The sequence below is a fragment of the Ambystoma mexicanum genome, chromosome 1q, assembly GCF_040938575.1.
Source record: "Ambystoma mexicanum isolate Mex_15411 chromosome 1q, UKY_AmexF1_1, whole genome shotgun sequence".
Lineage (NCBI taxonomy): Eukaryota > Metazoa > Chordata > Amphibia > Caudata > Ambystomatidae > Ambystoma > Ambystoma mexicanum.
In genome coordinates, this window is record NC_090922.1 from 1,428,712,255 (window position 1) to 1,428,727,978 (window position 15,724).

Below are 15,724 nucleotides of genomic sequence, written 5' to 3' on the forward strand. Positions count from 1 at the left end.
CAACTGTCACTGCTCAAAGAACTCGAACTAAATGTCCTTGCTCTCATAGAGACATGGTTTACAGCCAGTTCTGTCACAAGTTTTGACACTCTCCTCAATGTGAGCTACAGGATCCTCTCTGAACCCAGAACCAACCATCCTGGAGGTGGAGTAGCCCTGATATTTCCTGAGTGGGTCCCAGCCTCTGTCATCCCTATGCAGGCCTACTCCTCCTTTGAATTCCTGGTCTACAGGCTCATTTCGACCTCCACGTCCTGAAATGCAAGTGCAGGTTGGCCGAGAGGAAGTGGAGGGCTTCAGCGCATCCTCTGACAAACTGGCCTGCTGCCTGCTCCAAACGCAATACAGACTATCGGCCCTATCCAAGAAGAGAGCACACATTCAAGTCTGCATCTTCGCGGCTTAAAAACTGGCCAATCCTGTTGCAGTCTCTACCTCTCCTGTTCCCTCCCAGACTGAGTGGCTCTGTCCTTTCACTTCTCTGCTAAAACTTAGGACATCCTGTCCTCTATCTCCTCTCCCTCTCTCGGTCCTCCTTAAGCCATCTCTTCCTCTCCCCCTCCTTACTCCTCTTTCTCTCTGACAACACCTGACGAAGTTTCCAGACAACTCCGATCTATGAAAGTGTCATCCAAACAGGTGCTCCCCTGCTCCTCCAGAACCATCAAGGACCATATGACATCCGCGCTCCAGCCTTGGCCGATTTCTGTAATCACTCTTTCTCCACTGGAACTTTCCCCTCTACCCTTAAGCACTCCCTTGTGCACCCCCCCCACAAGAAGCTGTATGCTGATCCTACCTGCCTGGCAAACTATCGCTCAATCTCCATCACCTCTTTTCTGGGCAAACTCTTGGAAAAGCTGGCAGTCTCTCAGCTTACTCGCCACACTGTATCGGTTAATTGTCTCCATGACCGTCAGTCGGCTTCAGAGCTACCAGAGGCACGGAAACTGCTCTCTTGCACACCCGTGAACATATCCTCTCTAACATTGATTCCAGCATTCCTTCTGTCCTAATCCTCCTTGATCTTTCCACTGCTTTCGACATGATCCACCACGCCATGCTGATCAATCAACTGCGTGAAAACCTGGGCATCATGGGTCAGGCGCTGGAGTGGCTGACCTCCTTCATCTTGGACCGTTCCTACCAGGTCCAACTTGGTCCCTTTCTCTCTGCCACCTCTCTACCAGTGGCGTTCCCCAGGGCTCTACCCTCTCACCCTGGTTTTTCAACCTCTACTTGGCCCCTTTGGCCCACCTGATCTCTCCCTTCTCCTCTAACCTTCAGTGTTATGTGGATGACACTCATCCTTCTTTTAGGCTCCCCTCAGCCTCCTCTCCTCTCACGCTCATTCCTGACTGTCTATCCGCGATTCATGATGGGTGCGCCTCCAACGATCTCTGCCTTTATGCCAGTAAGACAGATATCCTTCTATTTGGAACCTTTGCCCCTGCTTTCCCTCTAGCACTCTGGCTGCCTGCCTTGGGCCCTCTTCCTTCGCCTTCCTGCACGGCAAAAAATGATAAGTTACTCACCGTAGTGACTAACGTACTGTTAGTCCATAGTCCCCTTTCCTCCATACTACATGGGCGTCTCTCGCGAAGGACGGGAGACGGAACCTTTTTCACCAAAAATCTTCTCCCCCTCTAAATTTAGAGTCGCATGGAGGCGCGGCCCTGGGAGCATGCGCTGCCCTGACTCCGCCCTCCGGCGCCACACCTCGGTCCCCAAAGACGCATCGACAATAGATTTAACATTGCCTAATGACACCAGATTATTGGGGGGGGGATGGTGGGACGTATGGACGAAAAGGGAAAATGGACTAAGAGTACGTTATTCACTACCGTGAGTAACTTATATTTACTCTTAAGTCCCGTCCATTTTCCTCCATACTGCATGGACGATTACAACTGAATGTAGCCCCAGGGTGGAGAGGAGACCCTCCTTAATCAAACTTGTTCCGGAGAACAACCAGTCCGAAAGCTGCATCCGACCTGGGGCCGGCATCCAAACAGTAATGCTTGTAGAAAGCCGATGGAGTGGCCCATGTGGCCGCCCTGCTTGTGACCTGGGGACATGGCGCTGAAAAGCGATGGCCGTTGCCTTCGCCCTGACCACGTGGGCATGCATGTTTGCTGGAAGGGGTCTATACTGGCCCTCATACGCTTCCTTGATGGCAGAGACCATCCAGCGGGAAATGGAGGCTTTTGAGGCCTGATAGCCTGGCACCTCCGAAAGTGATGATGAATATGCCATCTGACTTGCGGAAGCCCTTGGTCCTGTCCAAGTAGAATTTCAGAGCACGCCTGACATCTAGACAGTGCTGAACTTTCTGAGGCTCATCCTTCGGGTCAGCAAAGAATGTGGGAAGGACGATCTCGTTTAGGTGAAAGGCTGATGGCACTTTAGGTAGAAATGCCAGATGGGCCCGCAGGACCACCTTATCCTTGTGCAAGGTAGTGTACGGCTTTGAGGCGACTAAGGCCTGGATCTCACTGACCCTGCGCGCCGAAGTAAGGCCGACTAGTAGGGCCGTCTTGGTGGCGACTAGCCTGATGTGCGCGGACGCCAAAGGCCCAAACGGCATGTGCGCGAGGGTGCCCAAGACTAGGTTCAAATCCAACATCTCACATGGGGTGTTGCTTCCTGATGGGCAGGTAGAGTCTAGCGAGTACGGCCAGGTGTCTCCTGACAATCGGGTTGGAGGAGGAGAAGGCCCCAATGGCTGAGAGGTATGTGCGGCAGGTGTCCACCTGCACGCTAGAGTTGATGAGGTGTGCCGAGAATGACAGTACGTCGTCCAGCGAACAAGCCAGCGGGTCGATATCCTTGGAGTGGGCCCAGTGGCAGAACCTGGTCCATTTACTTTTATACTGGGATCTGGTAGCCCTGCTCCTAGCCCCTTGTACGATTTCCAGATTGGCCTGGGATAGGTTGAGGTGGCCGAGCGTCACCTGCTCAGGAACCACGCTGTGAGGGCCAGCTTCTCAGGGGCGGGGTGGACGGCCCTGCTCCCCTGTTGTGTCCGAAGATGTGCTGGGCCCGTCGGGAGGTGGATTGGAGGGACCTCCGAGAGGCTGAGCTGCTCCGAGAACCATGGCCTGGCTGGCACCACGGAGCTATCAGAATGACGTTGAGCTGGTGAGACTCCTTGAACTTGCAAAGTACTCTGTGAATCAGTGGAGTGGGTGGGAAGGCGTAGGCTGACATGCCGTTCCACTGGATCCATAGGGTGTCACCCAGGGAGCCTAGGCCCTGCCCCTGCCAGGAGGCGAACTGGGGGCACTTCTTGTTGTGCCCGGTTGCAAAGAGATCCACCTGGGGGAGGTCCCATCTGTGGCAGATCCCCTGTGCAACAAGGTTGTTCGGCTGCCACTCGTAGTTGTCCGCTCCTAACCTGCTGAGCCTGTCCGCTTCCAGGTTGGATTCCCCCGGAAGGTGGACTGCCGTGAGGAAGATCTCGTTTTCCAAGGCCCATTCCCACATGTTGATCGCCAGTCTGCACAGGGCAGGGGACTTGGTCCCCCCTTGCTTGTTAATGTAGTACATACTGGTCAAGTTGTCTGTCTGGATGAGGACAACCCTTCCCTTGAGATGTGGGAGGAAGGCTCTGAGTGCTAACCAGATGGCGTTCAGTTCCAGCAAATTGATGTGGTAATCTTGTTCCTGACGGGACCATGTGCCGTGGAACGAGAGATCCTCCAGGGTGGCTCCCCAGCCCTCAAGGAAGGAGTCTGTGGTAATCGTCATCAGCGGAATGGGGGGCCTGAAGGCCTTGCCCGTCCGCAGGTTGCAGTCCTCGGAACACCATGTGCGGTCCGGGTGGAGAGAGGTGGGGATCTTGATGATTTTGGCTTGCGATCCCCTCTCCCGGTTCCACAACGCTTGAAGTGGAGCCAAATCCTTCTCATCCTGAGTCTTGTGTGGGGGTCGGCCAGCAGTACCGCTGCAAAAAGGCCCAGTAGATGCTCGGCTGAGAAAGTGGGACGTGGCCCTTCTGATGGTCGTCGAGATCTTGTCCTCCGAGGGGGAAGGCCCTCTCGGAGAGGGTGTCCCAGATGAGGCCCAGGAAGGTCAACCACTGTGTGGGTTGCAGCTATGACTTCTTGAGATTGAGCGAAAAGCCCAGGTCGTGTAGCGTGTTCATCAGTGCCTGGGAGGAGTGGTGAACTACTTCTGAGATGTAGCCCTGACGAGCCAGTCGTCTAGGTAGGGGTATATATGGAGGCCTTGAGCCCGGAGTAGGGCTGCCACCGCATTCATGAGTCTGGTAAAGACCCTGGGGGCCGAGTTGAGGCCAAAAGGGGGGACCTTGTACTGAAAATGGCATCCCATGATCCTGAACCAGAGGAAAGACCGATGGGGTTGCCAGATCGGGACGTGCAGATAGGCGTCCTTCAGATCCAGGGAGCACATCCATTCTCCCTTGCATAGTGTCTCCGCAATAAAAGCTGGCGTCACCATCTTGAACCTCTGGAGAGTTAAGGAGAGGTTGAGGGTGGAAAGGTCCAGTACAATTCGCAGGCCAGCCTGGTTCTTTTTCTGAATGGCAAAGATCCTGGAGTAGAAGCCTGAGCCCCGCTCGGAGGCTGGGACTTCTTCTACGGCCTGGCTCAGGACGAGCGACCGAATCTCCACCAAAAGAGTTGCTGTCCCACCTTGCCGAAGCGGGGAAGAGGAGGGAGGAGAGGCAGGAATAGGTAGACGGTACCCTGAGGATACTACTGACAGGATCTATGGTTCCGCGAAGTTCTGTCGCCAGAAGTGTGCGTGAAGAGTAAGCCTGCCCCCACTGGTGACACGTGGACCTGAATGGGTCTGTCATGACTTTTTACCCTCGGAGACGGAGGAGGGGGACTGGAAAAAGCCCTTGCCCCCTCCCCACCCCCCCCGTTCCGGCTGCCTAGACCTCAGTTCCTGGAAGCCGCGGAAGCCTCCAGACGAGCGACCCTTATCCGAGCGTTGCTGAGACTGGGAGTACGCTTTGGGCGTGGCCTTTGTCAGAATGGATAAAGACTTAGCCGTCTGAGAGCTATTCTTCTCTTGTCCAGCTCTTCGTCTGTCCTGGAGTGGAAGAGGTCACTGCCCTCGTAGATCTAGAATACGTTCCTGGACATCCGGGTTCAACTTGGAGTCCAGGTGGCGGTTGACTGGCTGGACGGAGTGTGGTTTGAGCCAACCATTCTTGGCGAGGGAGACTACATTGGTTTGCAGTGGAATTCCCGTTCTGGCAGAAGAGGGCCTCGTGAGGACCTCAGCGAGGACGCCCTATGCCAGCTGTTCGACCAAGGTGCCGCTAGCGTAGCGGAAGGACTTCCCTGACTGTGTCCTTGATGATAGCCCCCATATCAGGAGACTTTATGGGAAAGAGGAACCTCTCAAAGATCTGGTCCTCGCTGGCCCAAGAGGAGGAGGAGGAGGGGGCCACTGAGTAGGTTACTCGAGGCAACTGTGGCAGCTGCCGACCCTGTACATATGGACGCAAAGGAAAACAGCCTTGCGCATAAGAAGGGTAGGCCATAGGCCACGTACCTGGTTGATGCCAGTCCCACCTTGATACTTGTTCTTCGCCGAAGTCATGCAGAGGCGTCAAATGGGTGTCCTTATCTGCCACGTCGGCCATTTTGTTGAGCTGCCTACCACGTGGCTGCGACGTGTTGCTAGGCTCTCTTGGGCCAGCCTCTGCCAAGTCTCTTATGAGTGAGGCGCGTGACTTGCCCAGCTCGACCCTGGGGTCGTTGGAGCTGTGTTCAGGAGCCCCCTCAGATGTACTGCCAGTAATAGGGCGTAGCCCCTCGGCCATGATGCCGGTACAAGGGCGAAGCCCCTCGTGCGCAAGCCAGATAATAGAGCCTAGCGGCCCATCAACCCTTGCACCGGGACGATCTGAGGACCCTTCACCCTGAAGGCTGGTAGCTGTGACAGCCTCGGTGCGCAAGTGGGTAAAAGGACCCGACCGGTCCCCCCGCGTAGGAGAGTCCCTGGGAAGGAGTCTCCCTTGCGATGTGCAGATGACAATATAGGCCCTACCCCTGGCCTGCAACATTTTACGAAACTCTTGAGGTCCTCAGAAGGAGACCGCTGAAAGAGCTCCCTCCACCTGGCTAGTCTGTTCTTCAGCACTTTAGAGGACAGCAAGCCGCACGCCGAACAGGCTTGCCAACCTTGGTCTGGGCAGAGGCCATGGGGGTCTGAAGTTGGAAAAGGCCTGTTGCAGGATGGACACCTGCTGAACCCTGTCCAAGTCGACATGCGCCAGGGAGGAGCTGTGGCATCTGAGGACCAAGTACCCATTGAACAAAAAGACAAAGAAGATATAGAGGAAGAATCCACGCATGGAATTACATGGCCGAATCCAAACCCAGGAGCGCCGGTTAAAGTTCGGCCCGTTCCCATCGTCACGGAAAAGGGGACTGGGGTGTGGCGCTGGAGGGTGGAGTCAGGGCAGCGCATGCTCCCAGGGCCATGCCTCCGCGCCTCTACATTTAGAGGGGAAGAAGATTTTTCTGCTGAAAAAGGTTCCGTCTCCCGTCCCTCGCGAGGGACGCCCATGCCATATGGAGGAAAGGGGATTAAGAGTAACCTTGGTGTCATCTTCGACTCCACTCTCTATTTCTCTCCTCACATCTCGGATGCCGCCAAGATGCACCTCCTCAAAAGGACTCTTCCCTTTCTCACTTTCCCCCATAAGCTCACTGTCTCCAGAGCCCTGGTTCTCTCTAGGCTGGACTATTGCAACAGCCTCTTTCTCAATCTGCCTTCCTCTACTCTCCGCCCTCTTCAACTAATCCAGAACAGGACTGCGAGACTTATCCTTGGCCCCAAGTCCAGGGACTGTATCTCTCCAGCCATGAAATCTCTCCTCGGGCTCCCGGTGGATGCAAGGATCAAGTTCAAGACCCTTTGCATTGTCCGCAAGGATTTCGGGGGTCGGGGCCCGCACTACATCTAAGGCTCTCTTACAAAATACCTCCTTTCTCAAGCCCTTCGCTCAGCTATCTCCAACTCTCTAAGGGTTTGACACCTCTCCAGGCAGTGAGTAGTGGGGGGGGGGTGGATCCCTCTCCTCTGCAGGTGCCTCCCTCTGGAATGGACTCCCTGCCCCTCTCAAACTTCAGCCAGCCCACCTGAAGTTCTGGAAGCAGCTCAAAACTTCACTCTTCTCCTCTGCTTGCTCCCTCTCCCTCCCTCTCCCTCTCCCACTGCCCTCCTCCTCCCCCTTGCCTGCTGACCTACCTGTCTGCTGTACCGACTGGTTGCTTGGCTACCCTCAGAGTCTCACTGGGTACCAGGCTCTTTCTTGTTCAGTCACCCTTCCACTGCCTCTGGGCCTACCCCGTACTTAGGGGCTGTAACTGTAACCCTACAGGCCCTTGTTCTCCTTGCACTACCTAGAGCCACGCTGCCCTGGCTGCACTTACTCAGAGCATTGCTACCCTGTTTTTGCCTCCCCTCTCCCTTGCACTTCCCCCACCCCCCTTTCCCCTTGCACTTCTCGTTTTCGCACGATCTGAATGGCACAGGGCCTAGTAAGATCGTTTGTTTTGTCCTCCCTCCTTCTTCCCTCCCTTGTCTTGTCTCGCCTAGAAACACTTGAGTACAGGCGCGTTATAAATGACTTACCATATCACAAAGTGTTTCCTCCTCCAGCACCAGCAGCACTACAGACAAGCAAGCATTTTACTTGCTCCTGAGAACACTAAAGTACACAAAATTATTTTACAAAAAAGCGCATAAAAACACTCCAATCGATGATTAAGAGACAACAGACGAGAGCATCCCAGCTCTGCTTTCACCCACACGGCTCCAGAGTTCTGTTATTATGAGTGGTACCAGCAGAGCAACAGTAAAGAGTTTAGAATGACAGGCCAGAGGTCTATTATTACTGCCTGATTCACAGATGAATTTTAAGTTAAAATGCACCTTTTAATTTGCATGAATTACTTGGTGCAAAGAAGTATGCATTACAGAAACGTAAACGTTTTATTGTTAGAATAATATTTCTACTTGCAAAAATACCCCCACCTCCTATTAAAAACAAATTGTACTACCTTAAAATATAGGAAGTAAGTAAGGTCTATATTTTTGGGGGGAATGTATCATGAAGATTCATTGAACGGCACCAACGCTGTAGGAATCGCAGAAAGAGATCCTCCTTTCAGGAGTCCAGCGTGCCCTAAACTACAGGGTTGCTATGACCAACCACGTAAGAAAGCCATCGAGGGAGAGAAAAAGAGACGAGGGCTAAGGAGGAGGCATGAGTGTGCGTATTTAAAGTCCATGTTTTAGTTCGTAGCTGGTCTGTTGCTGCTTTGTTGGATGTGACATGAAGATCATTGAACTGGGCTCAAGTGCAGACTTAAAAATAAAGCTTGTAACAAGTGAGCGTAGTTTACTCAACAGACAGTATTTATTTTTAGATCGGACATGGCCTGAGATAAGTCACATGCTGAGCCCGGAGCATGCCACCACCGCCATAACGGAAGTACATATCAATGTGCCGGCCTGTCTAACGAGTTGATAAGTAAGGTTCCAATGCACTGCTGTAAGCTAGAAAATAGGAACAAGTCTGCCTCTTATCGAAGTCTATACAACAATGCATGCATAAAATAACCGTACATCTGAACAGGGTCAACTGCAGGTGAGCAGGGTCCACCCTCCTTCCAAAATACTGCATGCAGTCCAGCCTGCCTATACACATGATCATGCCTGCCCAACTGGTACACATTAAAGGTGTTCCTTGCATGCGTTGTCAATGCCATTAATACAAAGTAACTTGGTTCTAGGTCATAATTTGGCTTTTTGTAAAGAAAACGAAAAGAAATAGAAATTACCTCGCAGACAGTTTCCTAAAATCTGGGACTGAGTTATAGTGCAAAGAAGGAAGCAGCAGTGATCCAGATAAGATTTGGAAGTGGGAGTATTTCACTCTTTATTTTTTAAAGTTGGGAGTAAAACGATTTTTTAGGGAGTAAAAAGGTAAGTACAATTTCCAATGGGAGTATTTTATAAGCGGGTAAAAATATTTTTAAACTGAAAAACTGAAATGTTTTGGTAATAACCATTTATTTGCACCTAGTTATTCATGCATATAAAAAGAATCACGTTTACTTCTTCGCATCAGCAGTAATAAAAGTAATGTTGTCCTGTAGTACTACGTGCACTACGGGTCCAAACACATCCATGGAGCTTTGTTGGTGAAAGCAATTTTTTGTTGAGAGTATTTTTACTCCCTATTTTTATTTTGGGGGATTATTTGCCTATTTATAGGGAGTAAACGTGGTCAATGCACCCCCTTACCTGTAGGGCTGGGAAGCAGGCTACTAAATGTACAACTCGGCAGAAGATTCACAGTTCGGTTTAAAGGGCTTAGAATCCTCCACCATACCATGGATTCCAATGAAGAGAAGAGCAATTCATACCGAATAAGTGACGAGGGAACCCCACTCTAGGGAAGTTCTAAGCTTTTCTCCAAAACAACCCCTCCAACCTGAACCAGTGTTGTAAACAATTAAGGTCGAGGCGTTTGGCTTCATACATTAAGCATGGAACTACCTTTGCTTTGTAGAAGTTTATCACTGGGGTAATTATGTTGCGTTTGCAGAAAGATGCTATGATAAAACTAAAGAGAGTGGAATAGTTGGTGAAATTTGAAGCAAAATACTGAGGTTTTGGAATCGGGGCGAAATCCCACTCTACTAATTAATCAAATAAAAGGAACACTGCATCGGAAGTGGAATTGATTATGAACCAAACCACTTTAACTTCATGATCAAGTGAAAGCCATGGATGTGCCCATCCATACACTGGGCCGCATCTGAACAATCTCGCTTTAGCATTGCTGGTCTCTGCTAGTGTGCTTAGAAATCAAATGGTCAAATCCTTTAAAAGCTGAAAGCCTTTCTGTACATCAACAAGTGGACAGTTTTACACCAGAAAACACCAGGATCCAAATGTTTACATAATAAACACTTTGAACACAATCCCAATTGAATAAAAGCTCCATGGAAGACTTTGATTAGAGAAATATATCTAGAATAATACATGCCAATGTAGCCTTTACAAAAATGCCACAGTTCATCAACCAAATATACCTTCATCTTCCGTATGCAACTGGGCAAGAAACACAATTTAACATTGCTAATTTCCCTTCAAAATGCACACCGTCATCTGTCTACATACGCTTCACCACTGCCCTATGTGAATACAGACCAAAGATACTTTTTCCAACAGGTGTTGACTCAGGAATCAGTATTTAATAAAAATGCCTTCATGGCACCACCATGATTGATTCCCAGCACTAGTGGATCAGCTTGGTTGCCTGTTGCCCTGTTTAAAACTCAGACTTTCTTGTGAATTCTCTGTCAAAATCCTTCAAATAGGCCATTGCATGCCGACCAAAAACACATTTCCTGCAGCTCCCACGTAAGTTAATCATAAAATTAGGGAGTAAAGATACTCGCTCATTAAACGGAATCCTTAAAATATAATTATTTGGTGGACATGCTTGAGCGCCTAGATCTTACGCTGAATTAAGAACTTTCTGTAACTTGAAACAATGCCATGGACAGAGCAGCAAGTTGACGGATAAACTGACCATCATTTGTTGACATTACAAAGATAATTCATAAAACACAGTCAATGTAATTTCTTTCAAAACTCTTCAGCCATCTGCATTTTGAGACACAAACGAGATGACCAAAAACCGTATTTTGAGGCGCCCAAGGCATATAAAACTGAAAATGAAGATTAACATCTCCCCAGCACATACCTCTAAAAAACCATTGCTCATTATGAAGGCGACCCCAAATACAGATTCTCAGCTTCATAAAAATATACATAGTTACGAGGACATTTACATCCCAGCTGACAAAATATTGAATCATGAATCAGGCCCTCAGCATTACGTGTATCACTAATAACCTTGAGAACGTAATACTTAAAAAATAAAAAAATTAAAAAAAAATAAAACCCAAAGCGCAATGGGGGACAATATTATGGCTTATTGCTGCATTAACAACAAATATCCATTTTGAAGGTTGTCAGCGAATTTATGTTTTGATTTAGGTAAACAGTGTAAAACAATTAAGAAATGTATAGTTCATGGAAACATTGTACTTACAAACTTCCCCTTCTCGGAAGACTCAGCTCCTTCTGAAAGTAGAAAAAAATACATGTGTAAGGGAATTTTGTAAAGGAAGCAGCTGTACTAGTGCCCATCACTCACACTGACAGAAGCAATTAGTAAATCACTTGTGCTACATTCCAGATCTACACAGTGCTACAGTCTAGACATCAACAGTGGTGCATATACTGGCAATCACTCACTGCAGGGAGAAACATTTCAAGTAGCAAGCTACTAGCCAGCCATAATTAATCATTAAAATCATAATTTTGATTAACTTCAAAACATTATCCATTACGCACAAGTGCCTGTCCAACAAAGCCCCCCAATACTTGTCCCAGAAAATTGCAAGATCCAAATCCGCTCATGCCCACCGCCTAGCCTTACCAAAGGTGAAAAGAGTAAAAGAAGGAAGGACCAGCTTCCCCACAGTAGCTGTAAACCACTCACTTGGACACCCTCCCTCCAGACCAAAGAGCAGAAACTTCCTGTTGGCCTTTCAGAAAGGCCCTTAAAACGTGGCTTTTCCTTTAGATGGTCCACAGGCAAGAACATCAAGCCATATCAATAATGTACTGGCTGATCCACGACAACCACAATGACATTGACTACTGCTATGAATGTATGTTGTTTGTGGTGGTTTCCTCACAGCCACTTTTCTTTTTTTCTCCCCTGCTTTTTATGCCAAATCTCAGTGTAACCTGTTTGCAACAGCGCCCTGATGCCCTCGGGCTTTAGGCGCTTTACAAATGTAAAAAATAAATAGCAAGTCACTCACCACCTCAATTCTACACATACACACAGCACACCATTTCATGACCAAGAGTCGGCTAAAACTAGCCAACATCTAGCAGCAGGGAGTGCCCATTTTGAGCCATTGCAGTGCCAAGGTCATATCACAGGGAGGTAGAGCTACGTCAATGCATGTTTGGCAGTGGGTGGCGGAGGCACATTCTAGAGTAAAATGGTCCTCCAGAGTTAACAACAAGGATACTCTATAAGTCTTTTGGGAGCTTTTCACAAGGGCTTCAGCTAGCAACCTATACACTATGCACCTGACAATAGCTCACTGAATTATAACGGCTATTAAGTGGACTCCTTAAGCTATGCATGCACGTGGTACTTCTGCAAGGCTTGCACATTTACTTGGAAATACTTTAAAGGGTTATTAAAACACTTTTCTTTAACTCTCATTCCAAAAAATCTTTTCTTTTAATGATGGGTAAATGCACCATCTTTCATTCCAGGTCTTGATAATTTAAATGACGTTCAAATAAGTGGCAATGGTGAATTTGCAAAGCTCCATTTTCCATGTTGCATGCATTTGCTGTCAAGAAACCACCAATAGCTGGTCACATCTCAGCAATCACCAATATATCGTCAATGCTCAGAAATGACCAATATATTGTCATGCTCCGATCACACAGCTCCAGGAGGAAAATCCCACATAGTACACAGTGGTAAAACGAGCTTTGTACGCATGGACAATTATGCCGCAAGTCATTAAACAATAAAGGGAAATGTGCAGAACCCTATTCTCATACACTGAACTGCTAAAATTAATTAATGGTACACACGGAGACCCCACCGTCCATCAGACATATTCTGATGGAAACCGAAATGTGTTTGATCCAGCTAATGTGCGACATAGCGCACATATAATATCATATAAATGTGCAGTATAGCCAGTGTTAAAACACCCCTAAAAACGTACAAACTAGAGTTGATAGGATTTTAAAATCTTAATACTAACGTAGTTCTTAATCTTAAAACTTCATTTATACACAAAATAAACCTCAAGTCCTGCTTAGTTCTTGTAAGCCAAGATTTTAAAATATCAGAAATTACATTTGCAGTTATGAAACTCTTGGTGCCGCAGCAGCACAGCGCGATTGCCTCTTTACCCGTTTTAATGTTGAAGCTATGGAATAGTGGAATAAGAAGCGATCTCCTCCTGAGTTATGCCTTGGACAGAATAATAGGAAGTGGATTAAATGCTCGCTAGCTTCAGGGCAGAACCTGCAGGAGGGAATTCTGTTGCCCGCTGGTTCCCATGTTGCTGTATTTTCAGCCAAAGGCAAGATCCCCAGCCTCATCTTCATGTTGGGATTAGCAGCCTAGAGGTTTTCCACCTCCAAGTATTCTTCTAGGCCAATGCTGTTTTTTGTTAGTAGATAACGCTGTAGGGATACGCTGAACAGTGTTTTTTCATGATGTTGGTGATTAAGTAGTCATTACACTGGTGCTTGATCATGCCAAGGTTTATTTTTCTAATATTACATGAGTTGTCCCGCAGGTAAGCCATATCCAACAATAAACTCATCTTGCAGATGTGGGCACAGCATGGGAGCAATGCCGACCCTGGAGAAGGGTATCCATCCCCCTATAGGAGGCTTGCAGAGGGCTATAGGCATCAGGATACAGGTTGGGGGGCGGGGCGGGAGGGAAAGTTGAATCCAGTCCTTATTTGTTGGTGGCTCCTCAGCTGCGCGCCACTTTAAGCTTCAGCAGCTTGCTGGATACGTGCAAGCAGTCAGCATGAGTAACAGTGTGCTCGGTGAAAATATCCCTTCATCTCACTTCTAACGTGGTGCCTGTGGGGTATACAAAAATCACTGCCCAGAGCAAGCAAACAATCCCAGGCTGGGCCTCCTGCAGTGCTGTCCCGCTGATGCGAATGGCTCTATATTTGCTGTGCCTGGGGAGAGACAAGATCCCCGCCCCCGCCACCCCCTAGCCCCCCGCCACCCGCTACTCCCCCCCCCCCACACACGCGTTAGCACCACTTGACAGGCCTCGTTTCTGGAAGGGGCGTGGATAAGGACACGCTTTACAAAGAATGATTCGATTTCAAATGTGATCTTCCTCCTATGAAAGGCATTGCTGAAACACGATAATATAAAATCTCTCAGTTGACCACTAGATGGCAGCACAGGTTTACCAAAAGATGGTAAAAAACGTGGCTTTGAGACTAGCAGCATGAACGAAGAAAGTCTCCACAAGCGATCGAATAATTCCATCTACTGATTGCGGTTGAAGCAAGAGAACTCACCGCTGAGGATGTATATAAGCGCCCCAGTACGACTGTAAAGGTTTGTTATTACGATTGTTTTACGCTGCAATTAGAATTCAGGTTAAAACGTGACCATACTTTTATCAAGTCTTTACAAATAAGAGTGGCATGGGTGGTGTGTAGAGCAATTACTCTACACCAGAAAGCCCCTGCCACTCTACCTTACCTTCCGATAACATAGACTGCCATAGACTTAGCCCATGCATACTTAGAAAGAGTTGTAACTACCAGCCTGATTTTATCCATGACAGTATTTGAAATGTTGCCTTGCACTGCATTTTAACATACTAGTCAATGTTAACAAGTGTCACACCTGGAGGGAATTGTGGACACTAGCCTGCGGCGCATCTAGCTAGGACTGTGAATCTTAGCAAATGCCACACCTAGATGGAACTTGGATGTTAGCATGTGTCACACTTCGAATTGAGAACATTATCCTGCCCCATATCTAGATAATTATTGTGAAGGTTACCAAGTGCCGCACTTGGACGGAATTATATAGATCAGCAAGTACTATACTTAAACAGAACTGTGAGTGTTAGCATGGTAAATGCCATATAACCCACTAACCAATATAAGCTCAAACTCTCTGCATACTTATCTCGCTAAAAAAAAAACACACAAGCATCTCTCGCACAACAAGCTGCACGTCCTTCACCACATCGCAACAACACATAAGCCGCACCAACGGCACACGCTGACTGACACCGATCCAATATTCGCAAACAAAGCGCAGCACCCGGTGTCTACCGAGTTGAATCTGTCAACAGTACACCACTCCTCACACTATCCTACTCCTTCACCTTACTAACCCATCCCACCTTTTTGTTTACAGATCCGCTAGAGCGCCCGGGGACCAATTCCGTTGGTGACGGTGTGCTATATAAGAACCTTTAAAATAACATAACCTTACCCAATAGACTTAAAGGTAATAACATGAACAAAATCAAATAAAAAAAGGTGAAATGTACTAGATAGTCACCATCATTTTTCTGCTGTGATATGGGTGCAAGAGTCGCAAAGCGTGACAACATCTATGAAGGTTAATTTTACTTGGAAGGTGGCGGTTTGCAAAGGAAAATGACTTTGGTGATGATTTATTTTCTTCTTTTAATAACAAACTGTGAAGTGGTGGACCAAGACACAAGGAGGAGGACTGACGGCAACGTGTGCGTGGTCCCCTTATTTGCATAAATGGTGGCACGTGATATTACAGAAAATGATTTCACAGAATGAGTCTTTGATAAACAAAATATCATTAAAAACATGTTGCCATTAGTAAGGCAGGAGACAAATACAATGCGACATCCAGTATATGATTTGTCACTGTTAACATCTACATATGTGGCAATATCAGGAGTGAGACTTTATTTTGCCTAGGGGCAACACACTCGCCTTGGAAGGAAGGCGATGCGTAGCAACACAGGTTAAATCCCCGGGTCCACGCTTAGAAACCTCTGGGTATTAAGTGCGTTATAAACAATTACAATTAGAGGGTGTGAGCAGGCCACAACTGTTCGGTAGAG

The 15,724-nt window shown here is 48.1% G+C and overlaps 1 protein-coding gene across 10 annotated transcripts in view; it reads right to left on the reverse strand.

Annotated features, from left to right (window-relative positions):
* Positions 1-15,724, reverse strand: part of LOC138548762 (microtubule-associated serine/threonine-protein kinase 2-like) — a 2,396,492-nt gene that overhangs the window by 1,294,859 nt on the left and 1,085,909 nt on the right. For all 10 annotated transcript variants that reach the window (XM_069642298.1, XM_069642297.1, XM_069642303.1 and 7 more), the window contains one exon: positions 11,123-11,154. In XM_069642298.1, coding sequence (XP_069498399.1) covers positions 11,123-11,154 — 32 coding nt within the window. The remainder of the gene's footprint in view (positions 1-11,122; positions 11,155-15,724) is intronic.